The 18,226-nt window shown below is 40.6% G+C and overlaps 2 protein-coding genes across 10 annotated transcripts in view; both read left to right on the plus strand.

Moving 5' to 3' along the window:
- The first annotated feature begins 362 nt into the window (after positions 1-362).
- On the plus strand, positions 363-9,094 carry LOC114136444 (proton myo-inositol cotransporter-like). 5 transcript variants are annotated; one of them, XM_028004458.1, is made up of 13 exons: positions 364-571; positions 1,680-2,139; positions 2,827-2,986; positions 3,072-3,280; positions 4,330-4,438; positions 4,520-4,683; positions 5,276-5,390; positions 5,947-6,072; positions 6,180-6,298; positions 6,870-7,022; positions 7,220-7,392; positions 8,591-8,659; positions 8,745-9,094. In XM_028004458.1, exons 2-13 carry the CDS (start codon positions 1,695-1,697, stop codon positions 8,751-8,753), a joined length of 1,851 nt encoding a protein of 616 aa, XP_027860259.1. In that variant the 5' UTR covers positions 364-571; positions 1,680-1,694; the 3' UTR covers positions 8,754-9,094. The 5 variants fall into 5 exon arrangements, 4 of the variants coding, with proteins under 4 accessions (XP_027860243.1, XP_027860259.1, XP_027860264.1 ...); XR_003593800.1 differs by having other exon boundaries at positions 365-571; positions 7,220-8,499; XM_028004442.1 differs by having other exon boundaries at positions 363-571; positions 8,591-9,094.
- A 1,509-nt stretch (positions 9,095-10,603) lies between these two features.
- Positions 10,604-18,226, plus strand: part of kif21a (kinesin family member 21A) — a 53,483-nt gene continuing 45,860 nt past the window's right edge. For 3 of the 5 annotated variants that reach the window (XM_028033712.1, XM_028033738.1, XM_028033720.1), the window contains exon 1: positions 10,604-11,147. In XM_028033712.1, the coding sequence (XP_027889513.1) occupies positions 11,104-11,147 (44 nt within the window). In that variant the 5' untranslated portion in view covers positions 10,604-11,103. The remainder of the gene's footprint in view (positions 11,148-18,226) is intronic. The other 2 variants (XM_028033730.1, XM_028033746.1) reach the window with 1 other exon arrangement.

Consider the following 18,226-nt stretch of genomic DNA (forward strand, 5'->3'; position numbering starts at 1 on the left):
TTTTTTTTGTGCATATTTGTATTTATTAACAAAACAAGTATTACCCTTTATCTTTTTTCAAAATACAGGTATTTGCATGTAGTCTTGGAGTTGGGGGGAAATGACATGTGAATATCTCACTGAACAATAGAGAATTACTTTATTTTTTCTAGTTTTCTTCACGTTTCATATTCATGTTTTATGGCACTGCTGTGTTCCCATACATTCTGAATATTAAAGAAGAAAGAAAAAAAAAACTTTTGTGGAACTAATTAATGAGCACATAAAGGTTGCGCTTTGACAAATAAAATACGAAAAAACATGTCTTGAAACTGGAACAGTTAAGAAAAAGCAACGCAGTCATGGATGATTCGTCGAAGTCCGTCGGTCTTTGTAAACTACCATCTTTAAACCTTGTTGCGTCTCGCTGAACATCCAGATGAACAGGTTACGACCATAGTTATGACGTGACCTGGACGGCCACCGCCTTCCAGCTGTCCCTTTAATCGGCAACATCATATGATCCCACAGAAGCTTCCTGTTCGCCGAAGAAGAAATGCTGTGCAGCAGAGCGTTGGACGTTTTTTAGGAGGTAAGTGGGTCTAAGTAATACAATTATAACAAGAAAGCAAGAAAATAGATATAAAATAAGAACTACAGCAAAGCAAATCATTCGTCTGAGTCAAAGAAACAGTTTGAGGATTTTATGTTCAACGAATTTGGATCTATTAAATTAGTCTATAAGCTCTCTACAAATTAAGACATGTTGAAATGTACTCATTTAAAGCATGTCTTCAGAGCAAATAGTTTTCTATTTAATGCCCTTATGAAAACAACCAGTGAGAGAAAATTGATCGAGTCGACGTTTGCGGATGTTGAGTTGGTGTCAGCAAATGTACTTTGGTTTAATGAAACGTACCGAAAAGCGGCGGTTTTCAACCGTGACACAGTCATTGCATTGAGCCTGACGGTGGTTGGAGAGGTGTACTCGCTTTGACTGAACTCGAAAAAACCAGACGAGCGACGAGCTTCCAGAGGTTGTGCGTCAATGTCTCCGCCATATTGTGAGGGGCATAAAAATCTTAAAACATAGTTCGGCTTTAAATAAAAGTTGTGTAAATAACAGCGAGATAGAATTGCTGAGGTTAAATTCTTTAGACAAGCTATTTTAATATTCACTGACTATGGCTAGCTGTAAACCACAAAAAGACTAGACTAATAAATCTTAAATCACAATCTTCCTATTAATAATGAAATTTTCTGATTTTTTAAACGTCGTTATTCCCTAAATAATTTTTTTTTCATATTTTCAGGGAGAAACAATGTTATCCTGTATTTGTAATTAAACTGTAATAATGGATTTACGGATAACTGGAACTCCGTCACGTTAAAAACGTGTTTCTTCCTCTTTTTTCACTAACATGCTTTTGTAGACTGCCTACGTCACGCAAACATGGCCGCCCCGAGCACTTAGCAGTCTCCTTATCAGATGGGTAAATAAACAAGTCAGTTTGCTGCCAAAGTGCAGTTTGGGCTTTTTTTTCTTTTTCTTACGACGTTAAGCAGAAATAGCAAACGCTACCTTATCGCCTGTTGTTAACCAGATAGTAGGTTAAGTTTGACTCTAACTTGGTGCTGTCATGCCTCCCAAAAAGCGCAGGTTGTTTAACTAACTAACCGCGGCTTTCCCCTGAGTCCAGCAGCTTCAATGACAGATGAGTAACCGCACAGGCAGCAGGAGGCAGGAAGCTGCAGAGGATGGAGAGCGGAGTCTCATTGGACCTCCGTCCGGACGCGCCGGGGAGAGCCTCCGGGATCAAGACTCCTCAACGACCCCGTGTTTTGTCTACTTGCTGGCGTTTTTCTCTGCCCTGGGTGGATTCCTCTTCGGGTATGACACGGGGGTGGTCTCCGGAGCGATGCTGCTCCTGAAGAAGGAGATGCACCTGAGCGCCCTGTGGCAGGAGCTGCTGGTGTCCAGCACCGTCGGAGCCGCGGCGCTCTCCGCCCTCAGCGGGGGCTTCCTGAACGGGTGGCTGGGGCGCAGGATTTGCATCCTCATCGCCAGCTTCATCTTCTGTGGCGGTGGGATTGTTATGAGTGTCGCCCAGAGCAAAGTGGTCCTCCTTGTTGGTCGCATCACAGTGGGTTTGGGCATCGGTGAGTAACTCCAATGGGTGAAGTGAAAAGTATAAATCAGTGGCGACCCCAAGGGGGGTAAATAGGAGCCATGGAAAAATTCTGTCCCCCCCAGATAATCATGTTCAGTTCACACAACGACATACAGAGTTATCTTCTTCAATCAAGACGTAAATGTAATACACAATACATTTAAAAAACATACATTCTATATAAATTTACATACATTTTTATTTAAATACATATAATCTATTTATTATTTTTCTTTTTTAGCTATTCCACCCCCCAAAATTTTACTTGCAATATATAATAAAACACATTAGTACACTTAGACCACTTTTTGCTGCAAGTACATTTTTGTTATATTTACCAGTTTTTCCACACATCAGCAATAACTTAATAATTTTCAAATAAGTGGATGTTATTTTTCTTCATACACATCCCAATACAACTCACCTGATGTTGGCTTATGAGTTTGAGATAAATTTAAAAAGAAAAAGTCTTTGGTGCCCCCAAAAATCAGGGCCCCAGGTTGCTGGGGCCCTTCCTGAAGTCAGGCCCTGATGTTAAGGATTGACGCTTTCCTGGAGCGTCATTCTCCGCCTTAGTCTCAAGTCTTTTGCTTGATGCTGCCACTCTTTGCTTTAAGGCAGAGATTATCTTCTCAAATTCTACATGTTACAAAAAAATACCTCTTCTTCCCAACAGGCATTGCTTCTATGACGGTCCCTGTATACATTGCAGAGGTTTCCCCTCCACACCTGCGAGGTCAGCTGGTCACCATCAACTCTCTCTTCATCACTGGTGGCCAGTTCATAGCCAGTGTGGTGGACGGGGCTTTCAGCTACCTGAGTCACAACGGCTGGAGGTATTTGACCCGAAATGTCGCTTTTTGTCTCTGGTAATTTCTGTTCAGCAGTGTCCTCCTCCAACTTCCTCCCGATCGATCCCAGGTACATGCTGGGTCTGTCCGTCCTGCCTGCCGTGCTGCAGTTCTTTGGCTTCGTCTTCCTGCCGGAGAGCCCCCGCTGGCTCCTGCAGAAAGGCCGGAGTGAGGAGGCCCGCCGAGTCCTGGGCCGGATCCGGGGGGACCGGAATGTCGAGGAGGAGTATGACACCATCAGGACCAGCATCGAGGAGGAGGAGAACAATACGGGATCAGGTCTGAGAGATGTGTCCAACTCAAGGCTCCTGTAGCTCTTTATGCGGCTCTCTAGACCAGTGTTTTTTAAAGTAGGGGCCACCATGGGAAATTATGGGGCCTCAGAAAGATGGAGAGAAGAAATGGGGAAACAAAATAATACAATTGAATCTAGTAATTTTTTAAATGACTTTTTAGATAATAAAAAGACCAAAGAAACTGCCCTCGTACAAATAACCCCTAATAGCTCCTGGCTGACTAAAATAAAGAAGGATGAGGCAGCACGTATGCTAAACAAATGTAATAATTATTAAATAGTGAATAAAAGTGAGGGAAAACATTCTAAAACTTGATGTTTCTTTACATATTAGCATTGTCTGTGGGTTGGCAAAAGGGTCCCCAGCCAGAAACCAATGCACTTTAGAGGGCCATGGCACGGAAAAGGTTGGGAACCCTGCGCTGCTCTAAGCCATTTGTGGCCCTTGACGTGATTTTCTTTGACCCCTGACCACAAGTCAAGAATGGTAAACATCTGGCAAATAAAATAGAAAACAATTGATGACCCAAAAGATGTGGAAATTGGCCATTTTTCTTTTACTAAGGCAAAAGTCCTTTTTATGTTTTGGATCTTTAATGATATAAATTTTTCATAAACATTTTGTTTATAGTTGAGATAGTCGTAAACTAAATTTCCATTTTTAATTTAATGAATTTTGTGCCCCCCTTATCCCTTATTCTCCCTCTGCCAGTACTTTAAATTTGCTATTTTTGAACACCAAACCATCATTCAATCAGCCGTGTACATGAGGATGAGTGACAGCGCTAAGCCCCTCCTCCTGGCTGTGATTGGTTGTTTTAGGTCAGAGCGATGCATTTTTTCAGACGGCCATCGAGCTCAGGGAGGAGGTGGAGGAGAACCATCTTTTCACAAATTATCTGTCTCATATTATACTGTCACGACAGGGGGACGGCTTTAACAAATATGTAAAAAACAAAAAAACAATTTTTTCATAAAAGTTACATACTGCAACTTCAACATCACGTTGGAAACTCTAACTCCTGGTTTGCAGGAGGCGTCGTCATTTTGCGCATCCTCAGCTACGGACCGACTCGCAGGGCTCTCGTTGTTGGGTGTGGCCTCCAGATGTTCCAGCAGCTGTCTGGGATCAACACAGTCATGTATGTCCTGCTTGTCTTGTCACATTGAACACGTTTTTACCTCTCTCTGCTGACCTCATCGCTCTGTTTGTTCGTATCCAGGTACTACAGTGCTACCATCCTGCAGATGGCCGGGGTGCGGGAAGACAAACAGGCGATCTGGCTGGCTGCTGCAACCTCAGCTACCAACTTCGTGTTCACCTTGGTGGGAGTGTGGCTCGTGGAGAGGGTAGGCCGCAGGAAGCTGACGCTGGGCAGTCTTTTAGGTTCGTAACTGCTCAGATGATCACATTTTAGCTTGAAAGGCAGTTTGAATGGCATGAGGACTTCTTAAAGGGGCAGTGTTTTGTAAAATCGGCCTTTTTGAGCTGTGCATCATGTTATAATGTTATTCCCTCTTCAAAAACATACCTGGAGTGTTGTCTCAAAGAGCAACCCTCCGCTCCCCTTTTCAGCTCCTTCAGACTAGCCAGCAGCAATTAGCAAACATCTGGTGGAACTGAGCATCAGCAGAGCTCATTATAAGAGCTACTTCTCAGTGAAAGGTTGGTAAAAAATGTTGTTAAAGGGTTAATGGAGGAGCCATGTTGTGATGACTTCTTGAAGGCGGAGTTTCAGAAAGAGCAGGAATTTCTTAAAAAGACAGAGGCCTAATTTCAAGGCGTCAAATCACAAAGTAAAATTTCTTTAAAGTCATATTTGATATATAGAGCATTTTTATAACTGAAGGTAACATAGTTACTTGATTGTGCTATAAAAAGCCAATATGTGCCTGGAAAACACATAATACTGCCCCTTTAAATTTCAGAAACGTTTGTCTCAAAGCTTTATTTAGTGGTTTTATTTACTCTAACGCAGGAACTGGACTGAGTCTGACTTTGTTGGCCGTCGGGTTCCTGCTGTCGGCCCAACACTCTCCTCCTGTTACGCTCCACCCCATCGACTTTCACAATTCCACCTGCAGGCTTTATGGGTGAGAAACCCAAATTCACAAAGGAGTCACTTCCCTTTTTCTGTTTCCCATTCTAGCAAACCGACTGCTCAAAGATGGCGTCTTAAGTTCCACTGCTGCACTAAATGAAACCGTCGCTGTTCCTCAGAAGGCTAAATTCTTGTTCTTAGAGGAGCCATGTTGTGATGACTTTCTGAAGGCAGAGTTTCAGACAGAGAAGAGTTTCTCAAAGTCACTGAGGCCCAATTTCAAGTCGTCAAATTACTTTTATGTTAAATTTCCTTTTAGTCATGTTTTAAGTATATGGCATTACTTTTAACATTGAAGGTAACATAGCTACTTGATTATGCTATAAAATGGCACTATGTTTGTGGAAAACAAATAATACTGCCCCTTTAAACATGAGTGGATGCTTACCATTATATGATCTGACTAGAATTTGTCTCGTTTCATCTCAAACATTTTCCATATTTCTAAGTACTCAGCTGGCTTTTTTTTTTAAATGAATGTTTAATTTCTTATGAGAGCCTTTTTTTTCTGCAGGCATGTTTAGGTTAATCATGTTTCCTTCTGCCAGGTCCTGTGAACCGTGCATGTTGGATCCAGACTGTGGATTCTGTTACCTCGAAAACGACGCCGGCGTGTTCAACTCTTCCTGCGTTCCTGTCAGTCCGGCATCACCCGACAGCGCAGCCTGGGGAAGGTCACAACGTCGTCCGCATGTGCTTTGAGTTTGTAGTGTAGAGTTTGTTAAAATCTAAAACCAGTCTGCTGTCTTCCTTCTTTTTTTATTTATTGTTTTTCATCCAGATGTTCTAATCGGACGGAAGAATCTTTCAGCCCATATTGGGCTTATAACTACTGCCCCACATCGTACTCCTGGGTTGTTCTTTTGGGCCTCATCCTCTACCTCGCATCATTTGCTCCAGGTCAGATCACCTCTTTTCTTTTCAAACAGATAACAAGTTGCTTATCATGTAAAGATGAGTCTTTTTTGTTTGTTTGTTTTTTTATGACATATGTTTCATAGGAATTAGTTACAAAACTTTGGTTTCCTCACAAAATGGGAAGAATTATCATAACACTAACTGAGAAAAAAAATCTAACAATTGTTTTTTTCCCTGCGTTGAAATACCAACAGCTAGCAAATACAGCAGTTAATTATTTTAGTGATGGATTATTCCATCGATTATTCTGACGGGTTCATCTGGTAGAAATATTGGCAGATTCTGCAGATTGTTCGTTTAAACACTTAAGCTCGTTTTATGCAAGATTAGAAATGTGAAAACCCCCCAAATAATTCAATGAATTTTTTTAAAGTAAGAAAATAACAATTTTATTGCCTAAAATGCAACAACATAGCTTTCTCTTAGTGTGCACTTGATCATTTGTGGCAAAGGATGCATCTGCAGTTGAAAGAAAATTCATTGATTCATCGCGATTAATCCGATTAATTGTTTCAGCCATATAGAATTAATATAGACTCTATGTGTATTGTAGGTATGGGCACGATGCCCTGGACGGTGAACTCAGAGATCTACCCGCTGTGGGCACGCAGCACCGGAAACGCCTGCTCTGCTGGCGTCAACTGGATCTTCAATGTGCTGGTGTCTTTGACTTTTCTCCATGTTGCAGAGTATCTGACGTATTACGGTAAGGGTAATGCTCAGGACACTTCCACATCGGTCTGTTAAACTGCAACTCGTTTGTCTTCATTTAAAATGTTTCCACAAGAGATTTACTCTCTGCTCTGGTGTGTACATGCTAATCCTGGCTAATCCATAGAGGGTTTCCAAAAAAAACCAAAAACAACATCACCAGATACCCTCGCTTGACTTCCTGTCTCCCAGGTGCGTTCTTCCTGTACGCGGGCCTGGTGGTGTTGGGGCTCCTCTTCGTCCTCTGCTGCCTCCCGGAGACGAAGGGCTTACAGCTGGAGGACATCGAGAGTCTGTTCACCAGGCGGCTCTGCTCTTGTGGAGATTTGCCAGCGAGCGACGACCGCCGCGTCCACTACATCCGGGTAAAAGGCAACAACTACCTCCATTCTGACAACGACGCCTCAGATGTAGAGTAGAGTGGGTTGGCTTTTTATTTTTGGTTGCCTTTTTTTTTTTTTTTTTACTTTCTTCTCTCTCTTTTGATTCTGCTTTCTGCTCTGTTTGAAGACTGCTCATGCAGGGAGGAAAGACAATCATGCTGCCGTTGAAAACACTGACTGCGTTTCCATTGGCCAGACAACTGCGCAAATTGGCAATTGCAAATTGGAATTACAAAAATAAATTTGCTTAATGGAAGCACAGCAATTTCAATAAAAACGTTTTTTGATTTAAAGGCTTTTGCCGTAGGATGAGGCGGTTTATCTGCTGTATCAAAATTGGTAGATTTCTCAAAACTGAAACCTTTATTCGCATCCTACGAGTCACATGATCAACAACTAGAAGTTATTACTGGCAGAAACGACAAAGAAGACAACAGGAAGTGGCAGAAGGATGTTTTTTTTAAGACTTTTCATGAGAACAAACTCATTTGTGTGTGATTTTAATTGCATTTCCTATTTAATTGCGAAATTGTGCTTATTTGACATTAGCAGAATATGGACCAAGTTTTGCCGACATTTGTAATGGAAACGCAGCTAATGGCCGACTATTGCTCAAGGTACTAATACGTTAGCTGTTGTTTTCCACCTAAAAAGGGAAACAAGCCTCTAAAGGTGACAGAAGCAGATCATTGTTGTGTTCCAGAAAACTCTCTTTCCCATGAATGGAACAATCATCTGGCTGCAGAAATATTATGAGAAAAAAAAAAAGATCAGAGGGACCAAACCTTCAGTTCTCCTCAGCCATTCTGGAGCGTAAAGAGACGCGGATTTACACCTCCTGCAAACTCTGCATGATTTCAGTCTGACACCTCCTTCTGTGGTTTAGCCTGGGAGAGTTCAAACGTGGGACACCAGCAAGAATGTGTTTTTGCTCGTAAGATCCACGAAGATTCCCAATGATTTTCGTCACGTTGCAAAACACATTCTTGTCAAATTCACTAACGTGGGTTGATTCTCCTAATCTGCGCTGGTGGGGAAAGAAAACAACCGATTGTGGTTTGCTGTTTTCGTGGTGAGAGTCTGCACTATGTAAGCCAAATGTTTTTTTGTTGTCTTTTTTTACTGTTTTTTACATTTTAGAATGTGTACGTGTTCCTACATTGTTATTGTTTTTTTATAGCAATCTTCAGATTACAGGCCGGCACATTATGGAGCAGTGGACTCAGACTGCGCTATAGCCTATATCACTGTAAGTACAGCCTCAAGGTGAAGTGCTAAAAGCTTCGCCTTTATTTTGTAATATTGTTATGAATCATATGTCCTTGTTGTTGCAGCTCAGATAATCATGGCCAAGTGTCCCTGAACAACATAAAAACAGGAGGCGTTTTTTTTACACAGTCATTTTGTGCTCATTTGATTTTGTGCTACTGTGGGCACGTTCAAACTGTACAGGATTTCTTACTTAAACCATTGTTGATTTTATTTGTACTCGAGGTGTTTGCAAATTGCACAAAATGTCCAACACACTGGAAGACCTTTGTATCTGCATGTTTTATGGTGGCAACTGTTTTCTACGAACTATGAACGCATTGCGACGCTTCGCGATGTAAAGCGACGCAAACTCTGTCCCAAGTGCAAAAATAAAACATTATGTTCTGCCAACAGATGTTGACAGTTGCCTTTTTCTGCTAGCGTCATAATTGTGTCTGAGGTAGGAATGAATTTGCTGCAAAAGGTACATATATTTTGTCAGTTTCTTTTCTTTTTTTTTGTCTTTGTGAGAATGACTTTTGCCAGTAAATCTCACACTGTTTGGAAAGTCTCTTTATTTTCTCTTAAATGTTGCCACATTTGTGTTATGGCCACTTTAAGAAAATAAAAATTATACACTCTAAGAAAATAAAAATGATAAACTTACGAGAATAAAGTCACAATATTACAAAAATAAAGTAGCATGAGAGGAATGGTATGCTGTGTTTCTCCAACTGTCAAAGTGGCTCTCAACACAAATCTTTATCACTGTTTTTTTTCCCTCTGAAGCCACAAGATGGCACCATTGGTTTGGTTTGTTGAAAAGTGGCCCCATTTTTGGCTCCTCTGATATGATCTTCTGATATTGAAGATGTCAAAAGTAGCGGAGCACAAGTCAAGATCAACCTCAGCTTGAAGATAAATATTAGAATTATGTCCACTATATATACACTCAATTGAGAATACCAAATGTGTAAATAAAAAAAGAGCGTGATTTGTAAAAATGAATGGGCATTAATGAGTCATATGAGATTATAAAATCTCAATTTTTTTCTTTGAAAGTGTCAATATCTCACTTTTCTCTGAGCTTGCAGCTGGATCGGATTTTTATGAATAAATTTAGTTTGATTTGCTTTTAATGTGTAAACAGATTATAAAATGACTGGCAATAAAAAAAAAAACATAAGTGATCTGTTTCTTATAATTCTGACATTCTCCACATCTAACTGCTGTGACTCATCAAAATGTTGGATATAATGTAAGATATACTGTCTTGTTCGTCTATATTTATTTTATAGTGGGAAAAATATTCTTTTGTGATTTTTTTATTTTTACAAGGAAATCTAGCCAGTTAGTTTTTTACTTACTGTATTTGACCACAAAAGGAAAAATGACATATTTTGGTTTAATAGGCAAAAAATATAATCATATATGTGATTTATATTGCTTTTTATATATATTTATTTATATTAAGGACCGCTTGTTTTATTTGTGATAAAAAAAATATAAAAAAATAAAATAAAATCGACTTATCAAAGTTTTCATTTGGTTTAATATAAAAATATGTGTTCACATTTATGCTTTTCTATAGAAGATGGGGAATAATTGGATTAAAAACACGCTTCGATTGATTTATACAAAGCACGAGAAATAGGAAAAAAATAAAACAATGTACATTTCAAACTATAAAAAAATTATATTTTTTAAACAGTTGTGATTATCTAAAAGAGTAAATAAAGTGGTCTTACAGTGCTAATATTCAGTCACAGTGAAGAGGAAGGTGTGAATAATAAAGCTGCATGGAATAAACTCCTTCAAACACCTGTATTTGTTTTTTTCTCCCAAAGTCGCTCTATGACGTCATTCCGCCGGCAATTTTTCCAAGTAAGAGGGCGTGGCTTGCTGACGCATTGCGGCTCCCTCCCGGTGTGTACCGAGCAGAAAAAAAGGAACGGCAGCGCGCGAATGCGTTTTTTTCTTCTTCTTCTTTTTACGTGCGTTTCTGCGCGCGCGGCTTTCCCCGTAGCTAAAGCCGTAGCGGCTCCCTCTCTCTCTCTCTCTCTCTCTCTCTCTCTCTCTCTCTCTCTCTCTCTCTCTCTCTCTCTCTCTCTCTCTCTCTCTCTCTCTCAGTGTGCATGTCGAGCTTCAGCCGAAGCTGAAGCTCCCGGCCCGAGCGGCACAAAGATGCGGTGCAACACCTAACTTCTAGCTCATAGCATGGTTTGAACACCTTCAAGGCTGTTTTTCAGCTAGTCAAAAAATGACGACGCAGAACTGGAGGTGAGAAGCGCCGTTTGCTGTACCGAGGAGTGAGTGCGCACTGGTTTCTTGCCTTTTTTTTTTTTTTTTAATCCAAAGGGAAATAAGCCAAGATACATTTTTTGTTGTTGCAATACTATAGTTTTTTTGACAATTTAAATTTTTATTTGTTTTAACGGAACAATGACGACGGGCCAGGATGAAAGTTCAGTCCGCGTGGCACTGAGGTAAGTCTCTGAACGTCTCCATCATTTTACTAAATGCGTAGCTGTCTTAATTGCCCGGTGCCACCTGTCAGTCAGCCCCGCGGGCCTAGCAAACATCTGCAGGTCATCAGCAGCGGATGCTGCTCCAGGGACGTCCTTCGCCTCCCTTCATTTTATTGCGAGGGAGGCATTTCTTTTAGACATTGTGGTTTAGGTTGAGATTTTCAGACTTTATGTGGGCTGTACCAAAACAAAGAAGCACTTTTCGCTAAGCTCAGGTGCGCACGCACAAGCTCCATCCCCTTGCACGCGGCATCATGCGCTGGGGAGGAGTGATGTTTATCTGTTGTAGCGGCTCAGCTTCCAGACACGGTCAGACAAAGAGAATGAGTCCGTTTGTCCAGCAGCCTGGCCTGGCCTGTCCTCAGAGCCGCCCGCAGAGAGACAGATAATCGTTGAAAGAAGAGCTTCACGGTCAGCCACGTTTCAGGAGGAGGGGCGGTGGAGCATTCAGTTCATCTGTCAACTCCACTTTTTGTCTGTACACTTTCAGTGGAGAGTCCAGTGATGGATCGCACTGTTCAGCCTTATTCCAATCAGATCAGACATGCGAGCTTGCTTTACAAGGAAATGTAGAGATTAGGGAATGATTACAGTACAGCGTGCTGTCATGTTGAAAAGAGCCACTCCCACCCATCTGGTAAGATGGACTTGTTAAGGAGAAGCCAGTGTCTCTTTGTTTCTGTTCTGGCCACCATAAAACCGATGCATTGTTGATTTCTTCTTCTTCTTTCTTGTTGTTTTGAATACAATCTTTGCCATGCTTGCACTTGATCACTTTTCCACAATGTCTGTCTGTACTTGCTCATAAAAGTGCATCATCATTGCTCATTAAAATATGCTTTGTGGGGAATTTTGTGGTTTTTTTTTAATTGGGTAAAATCTACTTTAGGGTGCAGCTGAAAAAAAATTGTTTTGTGGTAATTAATCTGTATATTTTGGAACTTTTCATTGGTTTTTCTTTTAGAAAGGAAGAGACAGATTGAGAGACTGATTGAGGCCTGCTCCTCTAGGCAATAAATCAATTAATCACATGATATATTAGTTAATCGCATGATAGGACTAGCTTAATAATTCTCGTTGATCGTTATTTCTTATTTCTCTCTTTCTTTCTTTCTACCAAAAGCTGGATGACAAAAGTATTCACTCTGGACTCAATTAACTCTTTTTTGTGAAGGACAATTTGGTTTACAGAGTTTTAAATAATTCATTTTATTTGTTGTTTCTGTTTTGTTGACTTATTTTGCATATTTAAAATGTCTCCCAGTCCCAGTGTTAAATGTTAATTAGAACTTAAAGTTTAATGATCCATGTGAATGTGTTCTTGCATCATTTGGGCATTACATCATTATTACTTGAAAATGATCTCAAAACAACAATATTATCATTTATTGCAATAACTTCTGGGACAATTAATCGTCCAGCTGAATGTGTTTTTGTGACAGGCCTAACTGAAGATAAAGTAAATTGGGGTGTTGAATTTCTATTGATGAGTTGTTGGTTTATATTCAAATCAGAAAAATACACCCCAGAAGAAGTCAGCTATTAGTTGTGCTTTTTTTCTGGTGCAGAAGAAATGATGTAAAAGTCAGATAAAATTCAACATGACCGTACTGTCTGCAGACATTTTGAAAAGTATCGGACACATATCGATTTAGTACCGTTCATAGAAGTGGCACAAATTGGATTGTTTTTTTTTGTTGTTGTTTTTTTGAGTGAAAATATCGGAATTGGGCCGTTCAGGCTGCCTTAAAAAAGACAACAACAAAAATTCATACAGCACCAAAAAGCCACTTAAGTTACATTTGGAGTCTATATTGCATTAGGAAGGCTGGTCTTGGTGAGTAATTGTCCTGCTAACTGATGGTTTAAGATCCTAGCTTACTTAAAAGAAGACAGTCTTTCAAACCTGCTCTGTGGAATTAAAAAAACAAACCATTAGCTGGATATATCTGCATCAGGATCGTACCCTTACGGTAAAACAGATGGTTGTGAAACTCTGAGGTGACATAAAATGGATTTTAGTTGGTGTGTTGGCACACACGAGCATGTTCCAATGGTTTTAGTGGGAGGTGTAGCTGGAGGGGAGGAGGACCTGCAAAACCTGCCTGCTGGGCGCCTACTACAGAACAAACAATAAGTAACTAACTCGTTTCTTTTCTTGGTGGTGATAGGAGCAGCGTAGATCAAAGCGAAAGGGAGTAACTTCAGCTTTGTTTATATGTGGTGGAACTACTTGGTGTGCTACTGTTGCCAAGCTTATTAACCATGAAGCAACCCACAAGATTTAAAGAAAAATCTCCTTTTAGTCACCTTTTTTGCTCCCCTTTGTCGGGGCTTGTTGATGTTGTCGCTCCTCTTGAGGCAATCAAATTTGACGATAATGAAATTAAATAGATCTTTAAACCTCTTAAGGCTTAGGTTGCAGGCGTGCTTACATGTAATGGTGTTGAGGCATGCAGCAACTGGTATAAGTGGCTCAGTCTAAGCCTCGGGTTGGAGTTCACAAGCCAACAGGAGAGACAACTGTGGTTTAAAAATCTTGTTAAAAAGAGCTCCAAGATTAGAGCTGATACTGGCTGATACCCAGTGACCAGAATGGACTTCATGTATGTTGACAAGAGACAACAGCTGATGAAAGCTGTGTGTGTGCGTGGGGTGGGGGGGCTACCGAGCAAACAGATATTAGGGGCCCCTCAGTTGAGAGGATAAGTGAGGTGCAGATTTGTAAACTGCTTAAAATATGGCAAAACAGCCATGAGTATTCCCAAATATCTGTTTTAAAGTTGTCACAACAATATTGTTTGGAGCATAACAGTTTTTAGTTTTGAACTACTTTACCAAGACCTGTATGTTTTTATCCTGAAAGACCAACCTGGGAGGGTTAAGATTACAAAATAACTTTTCTGGGAAAGTACACAGTAGAACCCTAGAAACCAGGCTGAGCTTCAGTGCAGGATGTTTGGATGAGTGTTGGTCACCCATGGCAGCGCCACACAAACATAAAACCTCCAGACAGACTTAAAGTGTCTCTTGGCCTCATGCTTTGTTCGTATCCATTGAGCTGAAGCAGTCTGTCAGGAGGTGTCGAGGTGATTCTGTAAATGCATTAAGTGCATCTTTATCAAGATGTTCTGTAAGTTCCTTAAACGTAGCTACCAAGGGCCTCTTGGCTTTTTCTTTGAGGAATTGTTCTCAGGTTTAGTGGGGTACTCCATGAGTTTCTGGGTGTTTTCACACCTAATAGTCCAGTAGACTTGGTTCTATTGGGGCCCTAAAATTGCTACATTTGTTATATTTTGAGCTGCTGTGGTTCCCTTTCAGAACACATTGTGTCAAATGATCCAAACCCTTTGAAAAAATCCTATTCTCCCCCTCAACTGTGGTGGTGCTAATAACCACTGAAGGAAACAACAGAACTCTGGTGCAGTTCGAATACCAAGTGGACCGGAGACCACTCCAAAAGCAGAAAGTGGGCTATGCCTCAGAGCACTCTGGGTAAATACAAGCAAAACAAACATGCTTTTCTAACACTAGCAAGAGAAAAGGCTCATGATCTTTTGCCAAAGAAGAAAGAGAAATCTTACAAACCCTAAAATCTGATGCCACTTCATTTTTGTTTACATTTAGTGAAGAAGTTAGTTGCGCTCTGCGTCGTCTTCTGAGGTTTTTGAGTTGTTTTCTTCAGTGGTTCTTGGTGCAGCGCCACCACAGGCAAAGAGGTGAATAGGTTTTTCCAAAGGGTTTGGTTCATTTGACTCTCTGAACCACAACAGTTTGAAATCAAACAAATGCTGCAAATTTGGCCCCAAATCAAACCAAATCTACCACACTATCAGGTGAGAAACCATCCTTAAACTTCTCTTTGCCTTTTTCTCTGAACTGTCTGCTGTTTTTTTCTTGTTCATAAATGGTTTTTAAGAAACCTCTCATGGCTTTGCAGAACAGGTGGATTTTCACTGACATTAAATTAGACATAGGTAAACTCTATTAGGCAACATCTGAAGGCAATTGCTTACCCTGAACATCATTTACAGGGTGTGATAGTGAAAGGAGCTCCTTTTAAAAACCTTCCACAGATTTTGCTTTTCCAACTTCCTCTTCTCAGTTATGCACCACTTTTCATTCTATCACATGAAACAAACCCTGTGAAGTTTGTGTTTTTAATGTGACATGAAAAATTTAAATGGGTATGAATGCTTTTCCAAGGCACTGTATCTCGTGCTAATGTTCATAACTTTTTAAATACATCAACTGGATTTTGTAGCATTACAATACAAAGATAATATGCAAATTGTGTTTTACATAAGTGACATATAGAAATGTGTCCCTGGTAAGTTCTTGGATTTGACCCACATGATGGATAGAAAAGGACATGTCAGTTTATAGAAGGAAACCACTAAAAGGCTGTCTTGGCATGCTTGTGGAGGCTGCTTGGTGTGAAAATGCAGCTATTTGTGGCCGTCTGCGTACTATTTGTGACCTGTTTTCATACTTGGTGATGGATATGAAGTTGCATCCATGTCTTATTTGTGGCAACAGATCCACATTTAAGCCTCGTCCACTTTAGCTGAACCTTTAACTGGATAGGTGTCGGCATCAAGCAGCTGGAGATTACAGGGGGGAAAACAAATATCGTAGAAAATGACTATAAAAAGAGGAAATGCGTAACGCTGAAGTAATATAGACCTAACATGAGAGGAAACAACATATTTTGAAGGGTGTGGTGTACATAAAGCTCTGTAATTACATCCAATTCATTGAGCATGAGCTGTTTTCTTAAGTGGCGCACAATTGTGGAGGAGGAGGATGTGTGATAGCTTTTTTTTTTTTGTCAAACCAATGTCCACATGTGGGGACCGCACAGCTGTAGGCTCCTTGCATTGGTGCAGATGCAAACAGGCAGAAATGTGCTGACTCTTTAGGTAGTGATATAGATAACTGAGGTCCTCCAGCAATGCTGCGGCCAGTTGGGAGTCTATTTTGAGGTGAGTTGACTTTAAGTGTAGGCTATGGTTAGCGTCATAGAAGGGAAGAGCTGGTCATCGTGACCAAACACTGTAAATGTTTTAGGGTTGCACTCAAATTACTGTCTTACGAGGCGGCTTGAGACCATAAAAACCTCGAAGGCTAAAGATAAGGAACCCAGAGAAAATGTTCTGCTGAAGAACAAGCTTTGAGTACAATCACAGGTAAAAGGGAGAGCTCACTTCCCGCTTCCAAAGAATTAAAAAGAGAAAGTAGTAGTGAAGTTCACGAGCAACCCGATTCTTTTAAACAGCTATTTACCATGAACGATAGGACTCGAGTCTCAGTGAGTTCCTGTGTTTTTGTAGTGAAAATTGTTTTAATATCTGAACTTTGACTACTTGTTTAGTTTCCAAATACCTCACTGTGTCAGACGGTGTTGCACCTAACCTGAAGGTGTGAATTAAACAATGCTACAGCAAAGTTGCAAATGAACTCTTCCCACCTGCTGGCATCATGTGGCAGCTGTCTGAATCTCCATATTTATGAGGTGGTAGTTATTCTCCAGGCGAGTGTGAACAGTTGACGTGTCTGTTGTTATATCTTGTTAATTGGCCACCTGCTGAACGAAGAAATATCTGATATTAAACAGTTCACTGAATGCCTAACTAACTAACTCCACTCTTTTTAGCTATCCCGGTACCTTCTGTCTCTTTTAGCTCAGAAGCAGCAGATAGCTGATGTTGCTCTTTCCCACTCAAAACCCACAGAGACATGTTTTCAAGGCTGGCCTTTGTGTCGCTGGCCTGTAGTTGACACAGAGATGTGTGTTGTGTCAACAGGACGTGGTTCAGTGACGAGGCAATCTAGGTTTGACTCTGAAGTTGGTTGAAATCCCCCCTACATCTACAAAGCTACACAACCCTTCCTGCCTTAAACCAAACATTATTCATGGAAAGGCAGGCATACAACACCACAGTAATAATTTTATATCTTCAACATAAAGTCAAGATAATATTTCTTTAGTACGAAAGCAGTAATGATGTTTGAAACACATATGTTATGGCATATTGGGGCCAAAAAAAGAAGTACATTTCTGCCAAAAAGTTCTCAAATTTCTAGATTACTCTCAAAATTGGATTTTTCAAACTCAGAAATGTTGTTCCAGAAAATATCTGAGATTAATCTCAAACGTTTTTTGGTGGAAATGTACTTGTTTTATTATTATTATTATTATTATTATTATTATTATTATTATTATTATTATTATTATTAATATTAATATTGTTATTATTTACAAAGGTTCTAATATTCCTCCGTACACATATGCCTGATACAGCTAGAGCAAGCGTGTCATGCTATGAGCACTGATCCTGTCTTGCTTTTTTTTTTAAATCTCTATCTCCGTTCCCCCACACTGATTTTAGGATTCTGTGCCTGCCTGTGGGATTCATAATAATGGTGTCTAAAGGAATAGCCATCATAATTACAATTCATAAATACAAAGTATTTAATAAACCTACATAGACCTGTCGCGATAAACGATAAATCAATCATCCATCCATCCATCCATTTTCTGTTCACCCTTTGCCCCTAATGGGGTCGGGAGGGGTGCTGGTGCCTATCTCCAGCTACGTTCCAGGCGAAAGGCGGGGTTCACCCTGGACAGGTCGCCAGTCTGTCGCAGGGCAACACAGAGACATACAGGACAAACAGCCATGCACACACACACACACACACACACACACACACACACACACACACACTCACACCTAGGGAGAATTTAGAGCAAGCTTCCAAATTTAAAGAACAGGAGGAAACAGTGAAATATCTGCAGGGTCAGGTTGCAGACCTGAAGATGAAGTTAAAACTTGCTCTGGAAAATAACCATCCTAGAGTCCCCACCCAACCAGAGGACCCTCTTCAAACAGAGCAAAGACAGACCTTCAAGCCACCGGGGGTCTCCATGCATAGTGTGGCTCGGCCTTTGCGCCGACTCACTCCCAGATTGCAAACAGAGGAGTCCAAGCAAAGCCAAACCTCCACACAAACATGGAGGTCCGAGGAAAGAC

This window comes from Xiphophorus couchianus, chromosome 2 (genome assembly GCF_001444195.1).
Source record: "Xiphophorus couchianus chromosome 2, X_couchianus-1.0, whole genome shotgun sequence".
Classification (NCBI taxonomy): domain Eukaryota; kingdom Metazoa; phylum Chordata; class Actinopteri; order Cyprinodontiformes; family Poeciliidae; genus Xiphophorus; species Xiphophorus couchianus.

What these genes read in the sequence shown, in the direction of transcription:
- LOC114136444 (XM_028004442.1), top strand. Translation starts at nt 1,695, where the DNA reads ATGAGTAACCGCACAGGCAGCAGGAGGCAGGAAGCTGCAGAGGATGGA. An exon ending in CACAGTGGGTTTGGGCATCG is followed by an intron (nt 2,140 to 2,826) that starts GTGAGTAACTCC and finishes TCTTCCCAACAG; the next exon opens with GCATTGCTTCTATGACGGTC. An exon ending in GACAGCGCAGCCTGGGGAAG is followed by an intron (nt 6,073 to 6,179) that starts GTCACAACGTCG and finishes TTTTTCATCCAG; the next exon opens with ATGTTCTAATCGGACGGAAG.